Source organism: Prionailurus bengalensis, chromosome F2 (assembly GCF_016509475.1).
Source record: "Prionailurus bengalensis isolate Pbe53 chromosome F2, Fcat_Pben_1.1_paternal_pri, whole genome shotgun sequence".
Taxonomy (NCBI): Eukaryota; Metazoa; Chordata; class Mammalia; order Carnivora; family Felidae; genus Prionailurus; species Prionailurus bengalensis.
Genome location: NC_057353.1, coordinates 47,488,917 through 47,509,993, shown reverse-complemented (window position 1 = coordinate 47,509,993; position 21,077 = coordinate 47,488,917). Strand labels below are relative to the sequence as shown.

The 21,077-nt window shown below is 41.8% G+C and overlaps 1 protein-coding gene across 2 annotated transcripts in view; it reads right to left on the bottom strand.

Annotated features, from left to right (window-relative positions):
- Positions 1-20,588, bottom strand: part of GRHL2 (grainyhead like transcription factor 2) — a 172,886-nt gene extending 152,298 nt beyond the window's left edge. For both annotated transcript variants that reach the window (XM_043601492.1, XM_043601493.1), the window contains exon 1: positions 20,218-20,588. In XM_043601492.1, coding sequence (XP_043457427.1) covers positions 20,218-20,237 — 20 coding nt within the window. In that variant the 5' untranslated portion in view covers positions 20,238-20,588. The remainder of the gene's footprint in view (positions 1-20,217) is intronic.
- Between the last annotated feature and the right edge of the window lie 489 nt (positions 20,589-21,077).

Sequence of the window (21,077 nt, the reverse complement as noted above, 5' to 3'; positions counted from 1 at the left end):
ACCGAGGCTTCCCAGAAAACTTATTTTTAAATAAACTTAACAGTAAAGATGCAAGATCTATCATCTTTGATGAGAAACATTAAAGAAATAAATGAAGCAAGACATACTCTCCTCTTAAATACTAAGATACAATATTAACAATATTAATAAAATTAAAATTAGTAAAAGTTACAAAATTAATAAAAATTTATAATATTAATAAAATATCAGCTCTATACCAAAGGTATCCATAAAATTTAATGTATTCCCTTCCTTCTTCCCCAACCCCAAATCAGGATTTCTTGAAAACTACAGCAGCTGATTCTGAAGTTTATATGAAAATGAAAAAAAAAAATAGAAAAGAAAAGAAAGAAGGAAAAAATAACCAGGAAGATATTTTAAAAGAAAAGTAATGATATGGCACATCCCTTTCAGATATGGAAACATTTTATAAAGATAAGTGAATAGGTACATTGTTGCTTCTGAAGCATAAATTGGATAGATCAATGGAAAGGAATGAAGAGTTAAGAAAAAGTCCCAATAAGGGGCACCTGGGTGGCTCAGTTGATTGAGCGTCCAACTTCGGCTCAGGTCATGATCTCATGGTTTGTGAGTTCAAGCCCCACATCGGACTCTGTGCTGACAGCTCAGAGCCTGGAGCCTGCTTCAGATTCTGTGTCTCCCTCTCTCTCTGTCTCTCAAAAATGAATAAAAACATTAAAAGATCTTATTAAAAAAAAAAGAAACAGCCCAATACACATAAATATTTAATATGTGATTTCAAAAAGCAGGGGAAGTATGTGTTATTCAATAAGTGGTATTGGCACAATAGAGTGGCCATCTGGAAAAACAATTAAGTATGAATCCTACTTCACTTCTTCATTAAGTAAATTCCAGATGGACCAAAGCTTTCAATAGAAATGTGAAATCATAAGGCATAGAACGCAGAATAAAATTTGGGAGAAATTAGTGTTGGGGAAGGGGTTGTTTGTAACTTTAAAATAGAGAAAGGCTTCCTAAGCAAGGGATAAAATCTAGAAGCCATTTAAGAAAACAGAAAAATTCAGCTACGTAAAAATTAAAAATCTCTGCGGAGCCAAAAACACAACATAGTTAAAAGACACATGACAAACTGCTAGACAACAGGCTAATCTCTCAGTGCATACATAGCTCTTAAAACTCATCAGAAAAAAACCAAGAACACCATGAGATCCAGCAGTCTCACTTCTGAGTGTATATCCAAAAGGATGAACATCAGGATCTCGAAGAAATATCTTCGCTTCACTGTGCATCACATCACTATTCACAATGGCCAAGATATGCAAATAATCAAGTGTCCATTAACAGAGGAATAGATAAGGAATCCCCTTGGTGTATACATACAGGGGAATATTACTTCACCTTTAAAAAATAGAAATCCTGGGCACCTGGGTGGCGCAGTCGGTTAGGCGTCCGACTTCAGCCAGGTCACGATCTCGCGGTCCGCGAGTTCGAGCCCCGCGTCGGGCTCTGGGCGGATGGCTCGGAGCCTGGAGCCTGTTTCCGATTCTGTGTCTCCCTCTCTCTCTGCCCCTCCCCCGTTCATGCTCTGTCTCTCTCTGTCCCAAAAATAAATAAAAACGTTGAAAAAAAAAATTAAAAAAAAAAAAAATAGAAATCCTGCCATTTGCAACAACATGCATAAACCTGGAGGACATTATGTGAAGTGAAATAAGCCAGATACAGACAGAAAGACAAATACTCTAGGACTTATATGAGCTGTCTAAAGTAGCCAAGCTCATAAAAGGAGAGAATACAACATTGGGTTGTATTCCCCAGCAGCTAGGGAGAGGGTGAAATGGGGAGTTGTTATACAACAGGTTTAAAGTTTCAGTTATACTAGATGAATAGATTATGGAGAGCTGCTATACAACATTAGTCCCTGTAGTTAACAATACGGTATTATGCACTTCAAAATTCGCTAAGAAGGTAACTCTGATGTTGTGTTCTTAACATACACACCCACACAGGGACACAGGAAACTCTGGTAGGTGTTGGATATATCTGTTATCTTGATTATGGTAATGGTATCACAGGTGCTTATGTATTTCCAAATTCACTGAATTGTACATTAAGACATGTGCAAAATATGTCACATCAAATATATGCAATTCTTTATGCATTAATTATACCTCAACAAAGCCATTTTTTAAAAAAAGGCCAACAATGAAATAGAATAGGCAAAGAACATTAACAGTCCACAGGGGAAAAAAGAAATAAAAACGGCTTTTAGATATATGAAAAGAATTAAAGAAATGTAAAGTAAGAGAATAGATACAATTTTCCTGGTAGCAAAAATTTTGGAGACTGAAAAGATCCATTGGTTGAAGGTAGGCAGATGGGTATATCCAAATATTATTGATTGGAATATTAATTAAAGTAGCATTTTTGAGGAACACTCTAAGATTTCAATATGCTTAGCCTTTAACCCACTTCTATGAATTCATCCTTTAGCCACGCATATATTCATACTGTGGACTATTGTACAACCATTAAAAAAGAAGGTGTTCTGTATTATTGACATGAAAAATCAAAATTATAACATGTATAAAATCATTTATGTAGAAAAAATGAAAATTTTTAAAATTCTCAAATACATACACATTCATATGTAATAAATATATAATACCTAGAAACACATCTAGAAACTGTCAAGATTCTGTTGAAAATGGTAGGAGAGGGGCGCCTGGGTGGCTCAGTCGGTTGACCCTCCGACTTCAGCTCTTGCAGTCTGTGAATTCGAGCCCCGCGTCAGGCTCTGTGCTGGCAGCTTGGAGCCTGGAGCCTGCTTTGGATTCTGTGTCTCCCTCTCTCTCTGCCCCTCCCCTGCTCATGCTCTCTCTCTCTCTCTCTCTCTCTCTCTCTCTCTCTGTCTCAAAATAAATAAAAATATGAAAAAAAAAAGAAAGAAAATGGTAGGAGAGAATTATAGGTGTATTTGTCTTTTTCCTCCCTAAACGTATAGTTATTGTGTAATGAAATTTTTAAAAAATATTCACATATTTTAATCCAGTAAATTCCACTCATAGAAACTCTTTCTAGGAAGTGATCTAAAAATCTTGAAAGGTTTTATGTCTGAGAATTTTTATAAAAGTATGATTTTATACAGTGAGAACTATGTTAACCTACATGTAACCTAAATTTAAGTCAATGAGCAAATCCACAGGTAATGCTCTGTAGCCATTAAAATATTTAAAAAGAAATCATAAAATCATGAACAAATACTTATTCCAGGGTCAGACTGGAAACAAGAGAAAAATATGCAATATGACCAATTACTTAAAGATTGCCCTTCAATGACATAGTGCTATATAGTTTTCATGGGGGAAGGCCACTATTTGTACCTTGCAAATGGTAGACTTCCTGATCAAACAATTCTTAAATTTATGGCTTTAAGAAAATTTTAAATAGCAAGAGAAAGTACAGCATGGTTCACATGAAATCCTAGAAAATCAAAGAATATATTTAAATTAATGCCTTCTAAGAGCTCCTGGGTGGCTCAGTCGGTGAAGCATTGGATTCCTGATTTCAGCTCAGGTCAGGATCTCACAGTTCATGAGTTCAAACCCCACATTAGGCTCTGAGCTGACAGCCTGGAGCCTGCTTGGGATTCTCTCTGTCCCTCTCTCTGCCTTTCCTCCACTCACAGTATCTCTCTTTCTCTGAAAAATAAACATTTTTTAAAAATTAAAATAAAATAGGGATGCCTGGGTGGCTCAGTTGGTTGAGCATCTGACTTTGGCTCTGGTCATGATCTCACGGTTCATGAGTTCGAGCCCTGTGTCGGGCTCTGTGCTGACGGCTCAGAGCCTAGGGCATGCCTCAGATTCTGTGTCCCCCCCCTCTCTCTCTGCCCCACCCCTGCTTGTGCTCTATCTCTGTCTTTCAAAATTGATTAAACAAAAAAAAAATTTTTAATAAAAAATAAAAATAAGTAAAAATTAAAATAAAATAATGAATTCTACCTTCTACTGGAATTAAATGTTTTTTTCCTCCTTAATCAGTGGCCAAACAAATTAAGCTGAATTTTCCTTTTCATGCCTTTGTTAGGTCTTTAGGGGAGAAAAATTATATATCCAAAAGGTTAATGATAACAAGATTGAAGAAAACAAGCCTCAATAATTCACAAACCAGATTATGAGTTCCTTATTTTTTTTTTTTGAAAAAAATATTTTTTTAACGTTTATTTATTTTTGAGACAGAGAGAGACAGAGCATGAATGGGGAAGGGTCAGAGAGAGGGAGACACAGAATCCGAAACAGGCTCCAGGCTCTGAGCTGTCAGCACACAGCCTGACGCGGGGCTCGAACTCACGGACTGTGAGATCATGACCTGAGCCGAACTCGGCCACTTAACCGATGGAGCCACCCAGGCACCCCATGAGTTCCTTATTAATGCAGCTGGCTATAATGCCACCAACACTTTTAAAATAAATTTCTAATTGTCCGAGATGTTTAGAAAAGTACCAAGTCACTTCCATAAATTACTAGTTTCTACAGATGTCACCTTTAACGCTACAAGCTACATGCACATGACAGAGAATGGAAACATGTTTTAACCCCATAGCTCTAGAAGAGTTTTTTAATACAAGGTTTAATTACAGAGCCCTAGAGATTTATCTTTGAAAAGTGACTCCATTTTAAATAGCCCTACTATTTAGATAAACAACCAAAGTGTTTCTTAAACCGATAATAATAGACCCCCCAAAATGTCAATGGATAAAAGCCTAACCAAACCAAAGCCTGAGAAATGAAAAACAGTGAGAGGACTTTTCAAATCAAAATAAAGCAGAAAATTTGAAGATTTGCAATATTTTGTCTTATTTTGGCCCTGCCTGCCTCCAATTTTCCCACAACTAATTACCTCCAAAATAGAAGGTAAATGTGCATTTTTTTTTCTAATTACTTTTTTCCCCCTAATTATATTGTTTAAGTTTCTCAGACCTTAAACTAGCAGTCTGTTTCATCTCTGTGGTCTCAGCACCTGGCATGGTGCCCAGTTCTGTGCCTGGCCTATAAGCAGTCAATAAATCACAAGCTGGAGTAGATGTGTGTGGTGACCTCTTATTTGTTGTTCGAATATATTCATCCTGTACTCAGTCATCATCAGTCAACTTGGAGATATAGGCTCCCGATCCCTTGATGCAGTTCCCTGAACTTGTGGTCTTTGGTTAGGGAGACTGAGCGCAGACCTGGGTCACTGCTTTCTTTGCCAAGGGATGGGGGCTGTGAATTAGGGACAGTTCTCAGGCCCAGTGACTTGTCCTGACACAAGAGACCATGGCTGGACATTCTGCTAACTGACTCTTCCTAGTGATGCCAAACTCTTTATAAAACCCCATCAGGAGCTTTTAAGATATCAAAATATTATATATATTAAAATCAAAACATAAAGCTCTCCTGAGACAAAAAAGACAATTTGAGTAAATGGAAAGAAACACAGTCCCAAATAACTTACCACTTTTACCCTATCAAACTGGCAAATACTAAACAGAGGATAATATGCATTGTTGGGGAAGGAACTCGGAATCTGACTCCCTCAGATACACCGTTGGTGGGTGTTCATGAGAAGAAAATATCTGGATGGCAATTTGGAAATATGAACCAAATTGTCTTTAAAAAGAGCATACCTTTGATCAGGAATGTCTATTCATTAGAACATATTTTAAGGACATAACTAAGAAGTATATGAAGATTTAGCTCTGAGGATAATCATTCAAATATTAGCTTTTAATAGTAAAAAACTGAGAAAAAAAACCTAAATGTATGGTGACAGGGAACTGCTTAATTTGGACGTCTCCATTCCATGCAAAACCATGGGTCATTAAAAATATTTATCACGAGGGGTGCGTGGGTGGCTCAGTCAGTTAAGCCTCCGACTTCAGCTCAGTTCATGATCTAGTGGTTGGTGGGTTTGAGCCCCGCATTTGGCTCTGTGCTAACAGCTCGGAGCCTGGAGCCTGCTTGCGATTCTGTGTCTCCCTCTCACTCTGACCCTCCTCTGCTCACAACCCTGTCTCTCTCTGTCCCTCAAAATAAATAAGCATTAAAAAAATTTTTTTAATATTTATCATAGAAAGCTATCCACGATCAATATTAATTAAAAACATGTTATTAAACAGTATGTAAATTACTATCTCATCTCTGTATACATAGTATATTTGTATGTACATACATGGAAAAGATAGTAAAATATCCACGTCAAAGTGTTAGCAGTGTTAACATCTCCAAGTAATAGTATTTTGTTTTTTTGTTTTTTAAGAGAGAGAGAGAGTGAGCAAGAGGGGCAGAGGGAGAGAGAGAGAATCTCAAGCAGACTCTAGCTCAGCACTGAGCCAGACATAGGGCTTCATCCCATGACCTGAGCCAAAATCAAGAGTCAGATGCTCAACTGACTGCGCCATCCAAGTGCCCCACTGAGTGGTTAGTTTTGAAAGAAATCGTATATTCTAATGATTTTACAATCAATTATGAATTAATTACCTTATCAAAGGTCTTTTTTTTCCCCCCAAGGGTCTTTCAAATAACCTTAAAACTAAGGCTAACCCAAAAGAAAAGATTTTAACAAGTCCCTAAAGGTTAATCTCAAACTTCCAAATCACGATTTGAAAGCCACGAAAGTACTCACACACGTACAAGAGCTGTACTATTTGTCACCGAGAAATGTAAAGCTCTGAACACTGTTTACATCATCAAATTAAATGACAAACAAGAAGTTGGGGAAACGATAGCCAGAATTTTGATAAAAGGGCTAATAATTTTAACTGTGTAAAGAGCCCTCACAAATCAATAATAAAAATGCCAGCATCACAGATGTTTATTTTTTATTTTTTTAATGAGTGAAAAAATAAGAAGAGGGCCCTGCTGACCCAGATGGTACATTTGTACCGATGTTGGAAGGTGCCCTTTTCCCTGGGCAGAGGCCCAGGGGAAGCATGGCTGCAACTCAGCCCCAAGGTCCCCTCATCCAAGACACCACACAACTGTAGCTAGGGCAAGAGCCAGATCTTTAATAAAAAGAAATATAAATGACCAATAAACATCTGAGAAAATGCTAACTTCCTTAATTACCAAACTGAAAGTTAAAACAAAAGTACCCTTTTATTTTGCCTCTCGAGTTGACAAAAAAAATTGTCATTCTCATTTACTGAGGACATGATGTGCAAAAGACACTCTCCACCACTGTAGGAAGAAAAGGCTGTTTTACACTCTTTCTAGCGGTCATTTTCAAATTACAAATCAAGAACCTAAAAATATTTATGTCTTTTCATTTTTATACTTCCAGAAACCTATTCTGAAGTAATAGCCAGAGATACAAAGATTTATATACAAGCATGAAAAAGTAAAAACAGCCTAAATAAAAATAGAAGATGGCTGATTTCATCTTTAAGTGTTATGTAGAATACTTAAGAAACAAGTAAAATGCTAATAATAGAGCATTAAATGGAAAGCCCTGAATGGCATGAATGTTGTAAAAAGGGCAGATAATAATTTATATATTCTTTTATAACCACATTCATATGCAGGCACTTACTAGACACTGTAAGAAAATATACAGTGTTAGGATCCTGGAATTATGAATGATTTTTCCTCTGTAACTTTCTCTAGTTTCCAGTTTTTCCTAATGACCATATATTATGTTCATAATCAGAAAGTCTCCACCCAAAATGGCGCATAAAAACACACACACACACACATGAAAATGCAGAAGTGCACTATAAAATAGTTACGATGAAAGTCAGCCTGGGAGATGGCCTTCGAAGCAGTTTAGCCTATCGTGCAGAAAGGCTGCAAAACAGTGATTTACAAAATTGTCCAGCCTAGGGTCAGTACAATAAAAATCTCAAGAATCATAACCTTTCAATTGCCTCCATAGTCCAGGAATACTGGTGCAACAACAACAAAATCTAGTTAGTCCAAAAAGCTCTCAGTGGCGTGCTCAATTTTCACCTGGCCAAGCATGGGTATGCTGCAATAGAAAAACTTGCAACTTGTAATTAAATGTATCCCAGGTATCTACCACACAGGTATTTCATTGTTTAGGAAGGATCAGGAAGACAAAAAAAGCATACGGGTCTTTTAAATGAGGAAAGAGAGAAACAATCACTACCCCAGTCTATTTCAACCTCAGGATACTAGAAGTGATCAATGAATCGTGTACCGAGATTTGCGGGCAAATTCAAAAAGCAAATTTGTGGTTTCACGTGGCTGAACAGAATACAAACCACACCGGTTAGGCTGTTTACTAAAATTGACAACAAATACGAATAAAAAGACAAACTGTAGCCCTTCGCTCCTGGCTCCCACAAGTCCTGTAAGAATAGGTGCTTTTATTTAGACTTTGAACATTCAAAGAATATAACGATTTTTGAAAATGCAAGATACAGTATTTGAGGTCTGATGAATTTCTGCACTACAAGAAGGAACATATGGGGGAGGGGAAACCAGGTAGGCATGGGAGAGAAAGGGGCAATTGCAAATTTCACTTTTGAATCCACAACCAAAAGATATACTTACCATGGGTTTCTGTTTCAAACTCTTGTGTTGATTCCCATAGCCAAACATTGCTTTGGTTTGCTCCTATTTACAGACTTCATTTCCATTTTCAAAAAAACTCCCTCCACCCTTCCCCCACCCCCCACCCCCACCCCCCCACCCCCGTCCTTTTTTTTTTTTTTTTTTTTTTTTTTCTTTCCTTGACAGAAGTTTGGCAACTGCAGTGATTCTGTAAGGCCATTTTCTCCCTCAAGTTCATATTGTGTACTTTTTGTTCCCTACTGTGGATGCTCTCGGGTATGTTGATAAGCAAATAATTTCATATTTTCTACAAAGACTCCATTAAAGAGCCTGCAGGAAATCCAGTGATGCAATCTCATACAGCTTAACTAACAGACTCCAGCGCCCGTCTGGCATGATCTATGTACCAGCTTGTAGAAGCAGGTAGATGAGTCACTCGCTCGGCCCTCCAGGGAAAATGCAAGTCTACGTTATGGAAAAAAATAAATTGTGGAAAAAAATAAATTGTCGTTAAAAAGTAACAGAAACTCAAACTTGCCGACAACTGCTTTTTATTTTTAAAGGAAGTCATATTCTGTGCTCTCCGTGTTCCTGCTATAGCTTAAAAACAACTGGGCTCATCACCAAGTCTCTCCCAAGAACACTCAGGCAGAGTCTGAGTCAAGGCTGCCTCCTCTACAGAGAATTTTCTCCAAGGGAAACCATGCAGGTACCTACAGCCTACTGAGTGGAAGGAGTTTCTCTCCTTCTTAGTCATTCCCCAGCTTCAAATTATACGAGGGTTGGAAACTCCTACACCCATTTGTTCTATTTTGAAAAATAGCTGGAAGCCGATAATTGGGCAAATCCAAAAATACAAGGTTGTTGAGACATAAACCCAACAAAGCTACAGGTGAGGGAGGCATAGCAGCAGGGAAGTGTACTGAGAGGCAGGGACTTCTTGGGGGGGTGGGGGGGGGGGAGCAGATAAATGCTACCGGGAACAAGCAAGCAGGCGGGCTTTTCCATTGTGTAGACTAGGTAAGCGTTATTTTCAAATGTCTCCCTGGTGGAATGACTATTTTACAATGTAACCTTTACATTTGTCTCTTTGATCACAAAAGCAGTGCAAGCTCACTAAAGCAAACTAGAAAGACAAGTAAGAGACAGTAGTATCTATAATTTCTCCAGAGAGCAAACCACTGTTAACCTATTGTGGGGTTACTGCTATTATTATTGATGCTTTATTTTCTCTGTCTGTAAACCTTCCAACACAATACGTCATGAACATTTTCTCCTGCCATTAAATGTTTTTCTTAATAGGATTTATTATGCTCGCAGAGAATCGCACCATCTCACCGAGCACAGAAACCAATCCTTTGGAGCTAGGCGCTAGAGGGATTTTCTGATGTTTTGCTTTCAAAAATAATGCTACAATTAATAGCCTTGATTATTTCTTTAAGACAAATCCCTACAACTGGAATCCAGGTGTCCTGTCAACAAGTAGGCGCATTTCAAACGGTTTTACCACACTGCCTTCCAGAAAGTTTACAATAATTTATAATCCTCCTAGAAAGGTATTTTCCTCAAACCCAGTTTTTTTTATAACTTTTGTGCATTATCTACTCATGTTCTTTGACCATATTTCTATTGAAGCATCTGTCCTTTATTAAAATGCTTTCAAAGATATGTAAGATACACATATTTTTAAAAGGAGACACCAAGACTCCAAAGCAGCTAAAAAAAAAAAAAAATCGTGGTCTGCAGAGGAAGAAAAATGTATGTAAAGGGACTTGTAACCTAGAAAAAGTCCTCCAACATGAAAATCTTCCAAGAGCTACAATCCATTATCCATTTTGTCCTGGTTAGCAGTTACTGACTTCTGAGAAAATTGACTTCAGAGACCTTATATCCTACATACCACACAATAGGATACCAGAGGAGATTTTATTCCAGACCTAAATGAATGGTCATTATATATGCCTGATGTGAAATAATATATTACCTAATAATTGAAGTGAAACCACAGATACTATTCTTATCCTTCTATTATTTAATACCTTTCCTGAACACTGACTAAACTACTGGCTTGGTAATATTGTCTGGCAATAGGTGTCCCTGAATTATATTTGTTAGGAGGAAAAGGAGTAGGGAAGAGGAGGAGAAGAGGAGAAGAAAAAGGAAGAAAAAAGGAGAAGGGGGAAGAGGGGGAGGAGGGGGAAGAGGGGGAGGAGGGGAGGAGGGGGAAGAGGGGGAGGAGGGGAGGAGGGGAGGAGGGGGAGGAGGGGAGGAGGGGGAGGAGGGGAGGAGGGGAGGAGGGGAGGAGGGGAGGAGGGGAGGAGGGGAGGAGGGGGAGGAGGGAGGGGGAGGGGAGGGGGAGGAGGGAGGGGGAGGGGAGGGGGAGGAGGGAGGGGGAGGGGAGGGGGAGGGGGGAGGGGGAGGGGGAGGGGGAGGGAAGGGAGAGAGAGGTTCTCCCAATTAGCTTAAGGTTCTCAGCTTACTACATTTTACTCAATGTTCCATCTGTTCTGATATTGCCTCATTCTCACTCAAACCTGCCCAGGGTAACCCACTTCCTAGACTCTCTCTGGAAAGAGTTCTCAGAGTACCTACCAGCTCTTTTTATCTGATTTTCTTGTACCTTTTATCTACCATTCTAGCGAAGCTGTGCGGGGCTCCTCTAGGTAAACCACTGATTTTACTTCCTACCTGCCCATCTGAATTCCATGTGTCCCTCTGAATTTCTCCCACCTGCTGGATGTCTTTGTCATCTTAGTCAGACCACCTTTTATTCTGCTAAAGGGGTGAGGGTGGTTTCGGAGTGGAAGCAAGTCCCATTGTGCCCAGTACTTTCCTATCTTGCTAACACCCTTTAGAGTTTCTGTGAGTCGCCACCAGCCCAGAACCCTCTGCAGGGAGAAAACTGAGACTCAGAATTTTGCAGCAGGTATTATCCTCAGGGCTCATTTATTTCAATTTTATTTTACAGATGAAAAATAATGAAAAAAGAGTTCTCGGATCTTGTGTTAATTATCTTATTGGCAATTCAGGAAAGAGGCAAAAAAGAGCTACCTTTGTTCCTTGCGCTTCTTCGAAAAGTTAGATACAAGAAGTACAGAAAGCAGTTATTTTATGGGGCTCACTGAACTGAGAACTAAAAACAATGATTTGGGGTGAGTGTGGGAAGGAAAGTCCATTCTAACTCACACTAATACTATCAGAACCTTAAACAGGCATTTCATGTATTCATGTTCCTATTTTAAAAAGTAAATAGGCAATGCCTCCCCTGTTCCCAATCTCCCTTCCCCAAAAAGCCAGCATATTTTTTTCAAATTAATCAAAATGTCCAATTTTCAACCCATACTTACAACCTCAACATGCAACCCAGAATTAAGAGTGTATGGCACTTTACTTCTTACACCAAACTTTTAGCTCCAAATCCTATCTTGGGTACTCACATGCCCTATGTGATTTCTACAGCCCTCCCTAGCTCTAGGATTCCAGGCTTCAGGTTAAAGTCAGTATCAATTCCCCAGAAGGATAAATAGCCACACGCCATCCCACAGTAAACCTCAGCCAGGTAGCGCAGCAACTTTCCTCCTACTAAGAAAATGCTGGCAACTCTAACAGTGACTAAAGAACAGTTTCTTCCTGCTCTCTTTCTCTTCCTCTCTTTACTGCGTTTACTGCACTTGTCTTTTCTAAAACTCCAGTCTGAATTCAGAGACCTTAAAAAAAAAAAAGACTGTGGCAAGGGGTGGGGGCGGGAAGGAGGGGGGGTGGTAAGCTATACTTGTACATCCAGCGTTCAGATGAAAGGCGGGCACCAAAGTAAGGAGAAACAGCAAGCAAATCTTGCTGTCTTTTTCTACTCTGGAGGGTGTCTGCATTCACACTTGTAAAGGAAGCATTTCCTTGCGAGTGAATGTGAAGTCAGATCGCTTTAAAAGTGCTCCCCACAAAGTTCATTGCCATGTTCATTACAAAGTAAAATAAGGCTCTTCATCCCTGCAGCCATTGCTTTCCACTGAATGCCCATTCAAATGCATAAACAATCTCCATAACCCTACTTATTGTTGAAATGTACATTGAAATCCCCTGAAATGTACCAGCTTTTCCAGGAGTCTCCAAAGAACTCTAAAAATGAGTACTTGTATGGTGTTGTATATAGCAATTCTAAACATGCTGTTTTTAGAAATAATGTTACTTTAATCCTGGTAGTCACCAAAACACATCAAGTTAAACACTGTTTGATCCTCTTCCTACTAAAAATGGGTCGGGTGGGGGTTGGGAGGTAGATCCTCAAAGAGATAGATACTTTCTTGTTTCTATCCCATTTAATCCATTTTAGTCCAGTCCTTTTTACTATTTACCATTAAAAGACTTGCAGCATAAAATATAATTTCCTAGTGATGGATGGATGGATGGATGGATGGATGGATGGATGGATGGATACACAGATTTGAACCAAGGAGTTGGGACTTCTCTAAAGGATGGAAATATGCAGGCCAGGTGGAGAAGAAGGTTAACCCGAACTTTGGGGGCCTCAATTTGAAGACTTGTGAAGCTGTCTGAGGGACTCCCAGGTACATGTTGTTGTTACTGAGCAACCACTAGTCCTCCCGGGCCAAACTAAAAATTCCTATTCAACCTGTTGCTGCTTGCTAAGGAATTTTTCCTGAACAAGTTTGCCAAACCAATCACTGCTCAATTTTAGCTTAGACTTAGTTGTTATAATTGAGCAGGAATCCTTGAATCCCTTTTGAAAAGGAAGAGAAGGTCCACACCCTGATACGAAGCCAGGGATCATGAGTGGCGACTCTAAGTGACTTAGGATAAGGTTTCTCTTATGCTAAGAATAACTCAAAAGTAAACATTTTCCAAGGTTAAACTTAGTTGACTTAAATAAGGCAACATCATTTCTACCACCATCTTCTTAACTCTTGGCTCAGGTACAAGGTTGGGATGCTATGCTCCATGTGAATGCTAAGAGAATGCAGTAAAGTTCACTGACTAAAATAGTACCTAAAATCAGATTCACATGTATCTCAATGCATAGAAGCTAGACATGTGTCCATTTCCACCAAGTACTATAAGAGGAAAAAAACAGTCAAGAAAGCAGTATCAGCAGACAGATTAAGGAAGAAAGGAAGGAAGGGAGGGAAGGAAGGGGTACATGTTTGGCTCAGACTAGGGAGGAGGAAATAAGAGGGAAAATACTCTTTATCCCAACTGTTCATTTTTTAACGAGAAATGTATGCCCAGTTATATCAAAGTCACAAAGAGGAACCAAAGCATTTGCTTGAGCTACCTAAGCCTTTTTAAAAAGTAGATTTAGGGGCACCTGGGTGGCTCAGTCGGTTGAGCAACTGACTTCAGTTCAGGTCATGATCTCCCAGATCATGGGTTTGAGCCCCGCTTCGGGCTCTGTGCTGACAGCTCAGAGCCTGGAGCCTGCTTTTGGATTCTGTGTCTCCCTCTCTCTCTGTCCCTCCTCTGTTTGCACTCTATCTCTCTGTCTCTCTCTCTCTCTCTCTCTCAAAAAAAAAAAAATTAATAAATAAGTAAATAAATATTTAAAAAATTTTAAGTAGATTTAAAAACCTCGGGGCGCCTGGGTGGCGCAGTCGGTTAAGCGTCCGACTTCAGCCAGGTCACGATCTCGCAGTCCGTGAGTTCGAGCCCCGCGTCGGGCTCTGGGCTGATGGCTCAGAGCCTGGAGCCTGTTTCCGATTCTGTGTCTCCCTCTCTCTCTGCCCCTCCCCCGTTCATGCTCTGTCTCGCTCTGTCCCAAAAATAAATAAAAAACGTTGAAAAAAAAAATTTAAAAAAATAAATAAATAAAAACCTAACATCAAAATAATAATCTTTTTAAAATTATCTATAGATTTCAAACAAATACTTCTTAGGTTACTGAGTATTATTATTTAAATGTGCCTACGTATGTTGGACTTAGCGGACTACTTGTTTAAATTCTCCTTTTGACTGCAGAGTCTAATAGAAATTGCTAGATATAGTGCTTCATCAACTGCTCCAGCACTTACTCTAATCCTCCTTGAACCAGAGGGCACTGGGCCCATTTGGGTGGCCTGATCCTGGTGGTCAGTTTAAAACAGGACCTATTTACAGGACAATAGACAGTATACTACCATCTTATCAGGTAATACTTAAAGCTACCCTTAGCCCTAGAAGTGAAACTGCAACCATCATCCCATTAAATCATTTCACCAGGAGCAACATCAGATTCTAACTTGTTATCTTTGACCTTGTGCTACCGAATAGATTCTAAATTCAATGACTATCCCTAGAAAAAGGTGCACTAGTTTCAGGTTCTAATGTGAAAGTGCAGAAGGTCAAGGTTGACCTTCTAACTCTAACCTAACTCCCTGGTGAGTAGGCTCCAGCCTAAAATCTGAGCTTGACACTTGGCTACAAACCTGGCAGAGACCCACATGGGTGACATCACTCCAAATGAGGTCCTCAGCAGCTCTGGAAATATATGGCCTGTCAAAAGGATCCCATTCTTCCAGAAGGGGCACTTCAGCAAAGCAACGGAAGCAAACAAAATTGACAGGGGGCCAAAGAATTCTTAAACCAAATTGAAATTGTATCAGAAGTTGCTTAAACAGGGTAGCTCAAAGAATGTAAAATAAAGCTCCCAGGTTTCATTTCACTGACACAGTGGATATACACCTGAGTGTGTGTGTGTGTGTGTATATATATATATATATGTGTGTGTGTGTGTATATATGTGTGTATATATATGCATATATATTTGTATATATATATACTGAAATATATATATATATATATATATATATATATACTGAATTTATTAAAGTAATGTGAGTACTCACTTAAAGCATTATTTCACTAACTGACACTATCATAAATGTACATAAAATATACCTGGGACAATTTTTAAATTCAGATGCCCTGGCCCCTCTGATTCCATAGCTAGGGGGTGGGACCCAGCAATCTGTAGTTTTACCAAATGCCTCAGGTGATATTTTTGTAATCAGATGAGTTTGGAAAGCAATGATTTAAAGGATTTCTCAGAGATTTCTATTATTAAACACAATATACATAAAGACAATAGTGTATTTATTAGGCACACATGTAATGTAACTTTTTTTTAAGTCAATCCAAATTCTTATTGTCTAGCATTTTCTTATTTTTCAATATGTTAATTTTGCCTGTATATTAGTTTACTTCATTGAAGCTACCAAGCTAACCAAAGCAGACTGGAGTGTCTCACTTCCAAACACAGTGGATAAATCTTGTTTCCTAAAGGATACAAGTTTGCACCGGATTAGGGCAAGAGGAAGGCAGGAAAGCAGGGTGAGAGAGCAAGCACCAGCTGTCCTTGGTCCCTCTTCTTCTGTTCCAGTTTCCAGGAATCTTCTAGGATATGTGAACTTATTCATCTCTAAATTAAGGAGTATATAGAATTTAATCCATTGTAGGGAAGAGAACACTAGAGCTTAACCATTAAACTGGTGCTACTTGGGGAAAGAGATAAGGCTGATGCTATTAGCTTATTATTTACTCACCTCTCCATTGCCAGAACCATTTATAATTGCCTATTTTTATTTTTTTTTTCAACGTTTTTTATTTATTTTTGGGACAGAGCGAGACAGAGCATGAACGGGGGAGGGGCAGAGAGAGAGGGAGACACAGAATCGGAAACAGGCTCCAGGCTCTGAGCCATCAGCCCAGAGCCCGACGCGGGGCTCGAACTCACGGACCGCGAGATCGTGACCTGGCTGAAGTCGGACGCTTAACCGACTGCGCCACCCAGGCGCCCCTGCCTATTTTTAAATATACAGATATCTGGACTATGAAGGAGAGAATTGTTAGTTTACTTCATTACCATTATCTCTCTACCTCGCTGATTTACGGGCTCCTTTCTGAATATGCCAAGGACTCTCCTACCTCAGGGCCTTTGCACTTGCTCTTCCATGGACCTGTACTCTTGACCCAGGTATCTCCAGTGCATCTCATCAGAGAGGCCATCCCTGACCACCTTATATAAAATAACTCCCATTATTCTTAATCTCTTCGGTCTGCTTTGCTTTCCTCCTTATCACTTATCAACCTCTATTTTGTTATGTATTCCTTCTTGATTGATGGTCTGTTTTTCCCCCCACTAGAATGTAAGCATCATGAGGGCAAGGACTCTGTTCTATTCACTAGTGGGTCTCAATGCCAGGATCAACGCCTGGCACTCAAATAAATGTATTTGTCAAATAAATGAATGGTTTTTAGTGGTTTGAGGAAGATATGATTACTTAATGTTTATGATCCTAAAATACATTTTATATAGCCAAATGGAAACAAACATGCATGTATAAAACTAAGGAGTAAAAAATTAATTAAAATGTTTTATCCCATTACTTGAAAGTTTATACCACATGAGATGTCTATAACTTTGAGCAATTTCTGTTTCTTTTCTGGAATAATGGCCAGACTCCTTAAACCACATTGAATGCCTAAAAGTAATTGTCCTAGACAAAAACGAGGTGAGTTGGAAGGAGGATTGATATACCATGATCTGATAATACATTATTATATTTTCTTTGTGATTTTTTTTAGGCACTTACCAGGTCTTGCCTTAATTACAATTATGTCTGCTCACGTCTCACCTTCCACGAGAGTGTAAGCCCCTGGAGGACGTGGCTCATCTTTACACATCTTTTTATTCTCTTATAATGCCTATCTGAATGTGTTGCAAATAGCTGGTAATCAGAAAACATTTGTGTAATGAAAAATACCTGTGGATATCAAAATTATATACATATATATATAATATTATATCCTCAATATATTTTGTATGTTTTGGCAGCAAAAAAAGTTTCTAAACCTATCATTGCCTTGCTAGAATACACAAGCTTGTTGACAAAGATCATAAATCTTCATAAAATTTAAGAGGGAACAGAGAATCTTCAAATGTGTACAAAGACAAGCTGTCCTAAAAATACTTTGTTTTAATTAGTGATAGCATCAACATTACAGAACATAAAAAGCAGAACGGTTCAATCTGAAAAGTCCACAACCATAAAAAAGATGATGCTACTTCAGTTCAGACTTGCTAGCTGGAATTATCTTCCTCTGCTAACCAAAAGATTACCTACACTTTGATGGGGCTTATGGGAAAATATCCTGTGTGTATTCTTTTAGGTTACTTCTAGAAAACATGCCTCCTACGTGGTTTTCCCATGAAGCCGATGAAGCTCAGGCTCCAGGACTCTGCTTGCTGTATAGCAGGAAGCCCCAGTAACTCGCTCTTCTGTCCTTTTTCTTAGCGCCCACACCCCGACCCCACGTAACTAACACACACAAAGGCATAAACTTCAGGCCGGCGAATCCGGGACCCACCCCTGCCGGTCCTCCGCTAGAGGAGGACATTAAGAAAACAAAGGCTATAGTTCCCAAAATTGATCCCAAGGATCGTTTATTAATTTCAAGCAATTTCTCAATAGCCCAGGCAAAGAGAGGCAATTGGGCTGCAGCAGTTTCTTATGGGTATCGTTCTTATTAGTATTACTTTTCCCAGGCTACAAAATTATGTCTTGGAAACTAGGATTAGATAAAAGCTATTTTCCTTAAATATAAGTAACCCCAAATAGTTATTACCCATAAAAATTAAGTAATGCATTGTGCTGAACTTTTCTCAATACTAAATACATCGTTTCTTGGCGCTAGGTCCAACAGGGCAAAAGAAACATCGACCCGTTTTCAGTAGGAACTCATTTTGAGTCAGGTTGTAATACAAAACTAAGCAGTGCAACCAAATGTTAATCGTGTGATTTAATTAAGGAACTGCAGTAAGTCTTTTCCGATTTGCAACCATTTTTTGACACGAAGATCAAAACAATCCAAAAAGTTCTGCTGTCATCTCCGACTCCTGGCTACTGGAGTTTTCAAGCTCGAGGAGTGACTTCTCAGAGGCTACAGACAAAACGTGGCGGGGGTGGGGTGGGCAATACTCCTACAATCACACACCTTCCTATCCCTACCCCCACTCCTACCCTCTTCCAGCGTTTGTTTCCAGCAGTTCTTCCCGTCCGCTGTGTAGCCAGCGGCCCGCTTTTCGTTGGTGGGTAAAGCGGTACCAATATCTGGCAGGGTTTTGTTGTTGTTGTTGTTTTGGGTTTTGCTTATTTTTTATTTTTAAGCGTGACAGCCTGTGTTGTTCGATACGCCTACTCTACCAGCGGCTTTACTTTGAAGATGGCCCGCCCCTCCACCTCTGGACAGGTCCTCCGGGCATTCCTGTCGCCCACTCAGGGTCCGTCAGTTTGGGACTGGCCCCGGGCCACGTCAGGAAAGGGTCCGACGGCGTCCCGGCGCCCTGGCCCCGGCGGAGACACCCTCAGGAAGGTCTCCTTGGGGTGGCCACGACACCAGAGCAAAGTTACCAGGCAGCAAGGTGGCCCGTAGGCACTTCCAAGAGGACTCAGCCAGTTCCCAGCCAGGGACGCGCCCGAGAGGGGGAAGGGAGTGTCGCCACTTAATCCCAAGAAAGGCCGCGGGACCCACCTCCGGCTCCCTCCCGCTCCCGCCCTCGGCCCCACCTCCCCCTGCTAAGCACAAAGCCGTCCCCGAGGCGGGGGCCAGGCCTGCGGGAGGCCGCCTGGACGCGACTGGACCCGGGCCCGGGGCCCGGCTACCCGCGGCGCGGGCCGCGCAGGCCGCCGATCCCGGGCGAGCCCAGAGTTCCCGTCCCGGACGGAAAGGACGCGCTTGCCCGCCCTGCCTTCGAGGCGCGGGAAGCCGGGCCCCGCCGCCCCGCGCCCTCCGAGCCCCCCAGGAAGGCCCGGCGCCCTCCTCGCTGCCCCGCCAGCCACCCCAGAGGTGGCGGCCGCCGGCGTGGAGCGCCAGGGCCCGGCTGGCCGCGCCAGGGCCCGGGGCTCGCAGGGGCGTGCACACGCCGTCCGGACGTGGGTGAATCAAGTCGCAGGCGGCCTTTCCCGCCCCACGGAAGTGCAACATCGGGGCCTCAAATCAATTCCCCTCATTTCCGTAGGGCCCGGTCCTCCCGCACCTGCGGGAGGCGGCCAAACACCGCGGGAGCGTGGGGGAGGGGGACGGGGCGGGGGCTGGAGCCCCGCGACCCCGCGCCTCGCCCCGGCCCAGGGGCGCACACGCGGGCGCGCACACACGCACTCTCCTGCCCCAGTGCGGGAAGATGGCCGTTTCTGCGCCAGGATAAAGGCTCTTTGTTGCGCGCACACAAAAGCGGCCAAGACCCGCTCTTCTCGCAGGCCCTTTGCACACCTCGTAGGAACTCGGCTGAATTTCCAAATGGCCTTAGCAGCCTGAAGCGGCAGGAGCAACTAAAGAGAGGGGGGAATAACAGGCCTCCCGCCCTCATCTACCAAAACCTCTGTCAATATGCAAGTATTCGCCCCGGGAGACGGGAGGTGAGACCATTCGCAAGGGAGGAAGAAAAGAGGAACACCTACTTTGACTATCAAGGCCCAAAGGGGTATTAAACATTCACATTCTTGTAGGGTTTCTCCCCTTAACCAGGGTAGAAACACAATCTGGAGAAGTCTGGATACACCAAAAAGAAAAAGAAAAAAGAAAGAAAAAAAAAACCAACAATAGCAACTTAAAAAACAAAAACCAAAACATAACAAACCAGTTGCCATCAGCCCAAAGTGGTAGTAGCAGCAGCCGGCGCGTGTGATCCACTTACTTGTCCGACTCTTGTGACATGTTTGATCCAATGAACTCGCTCCCCTTTTCCTGGAGCCTCAGCCTCTGGTGAAACTGGACTTTCAAGTCTGTGCAGGTGAAGGTGTGTGAGAGCGCCCGAGATGGCAGAACAAGAGCTACAGGTAATTCTGCTTTTCCGTCCCCCCTCACCACTCTCGCTCGCTCGCCCGCTCGCGCCCTCACCTAGCCGGAAAGGTGGGATAAGGGGGGGCCCCTCACATGGGGCCCGAGCTCGGAGGCGGCCGGGCGGCGCGGAGTCCTCCTGGAAGGTGGCAATGGGCAGCCACAGAGCAGAAAGTGGCGGACTTGGGCGGCCACAGGTAACTTTCTCGCAAGGAGCTGAATTCTTTCACTAAAGGATACAAGCCCGAGGGACGAGCTGCGCCGTGATTGGCTGCAAAGCTCCCTCAGGTGAGCTGCCATTGGCAGAGGCGCGCTCAGGTAAGGCCCTTCTCCAAGTGCAGGTAACTCACTCCGTAGTTTACCTGAGTGGAGCGGCGGCACGTTTGCAGCCCGTGGGAGCTGAGGGTCATTTGCTAGGAGTAGGCTTCACGCCACGCTTTCCTTCTTCCCGGAGGCCGGCCGCGTGGGGGCGGGGGGGGGGGAGGGGGCAGGAAAAAAAAGAAACACTTGCCACCACTAGGGATTGTGGGTCGAACGGAAGGCCTAAAGGAGAGCTGAACCCAGGTACCCCAGGCCAGCCGAACCGGAATCAAATGGGCAGCACAACCGCAGGGCTTTTAACACACACTTGAAGAGGACTTTTGACATTGTCGGAAGAGTGAGGGACTGAAGTTTACTTTCTGCGCCGAGGGGGGAAAAAACACAAAGATTGCCGAG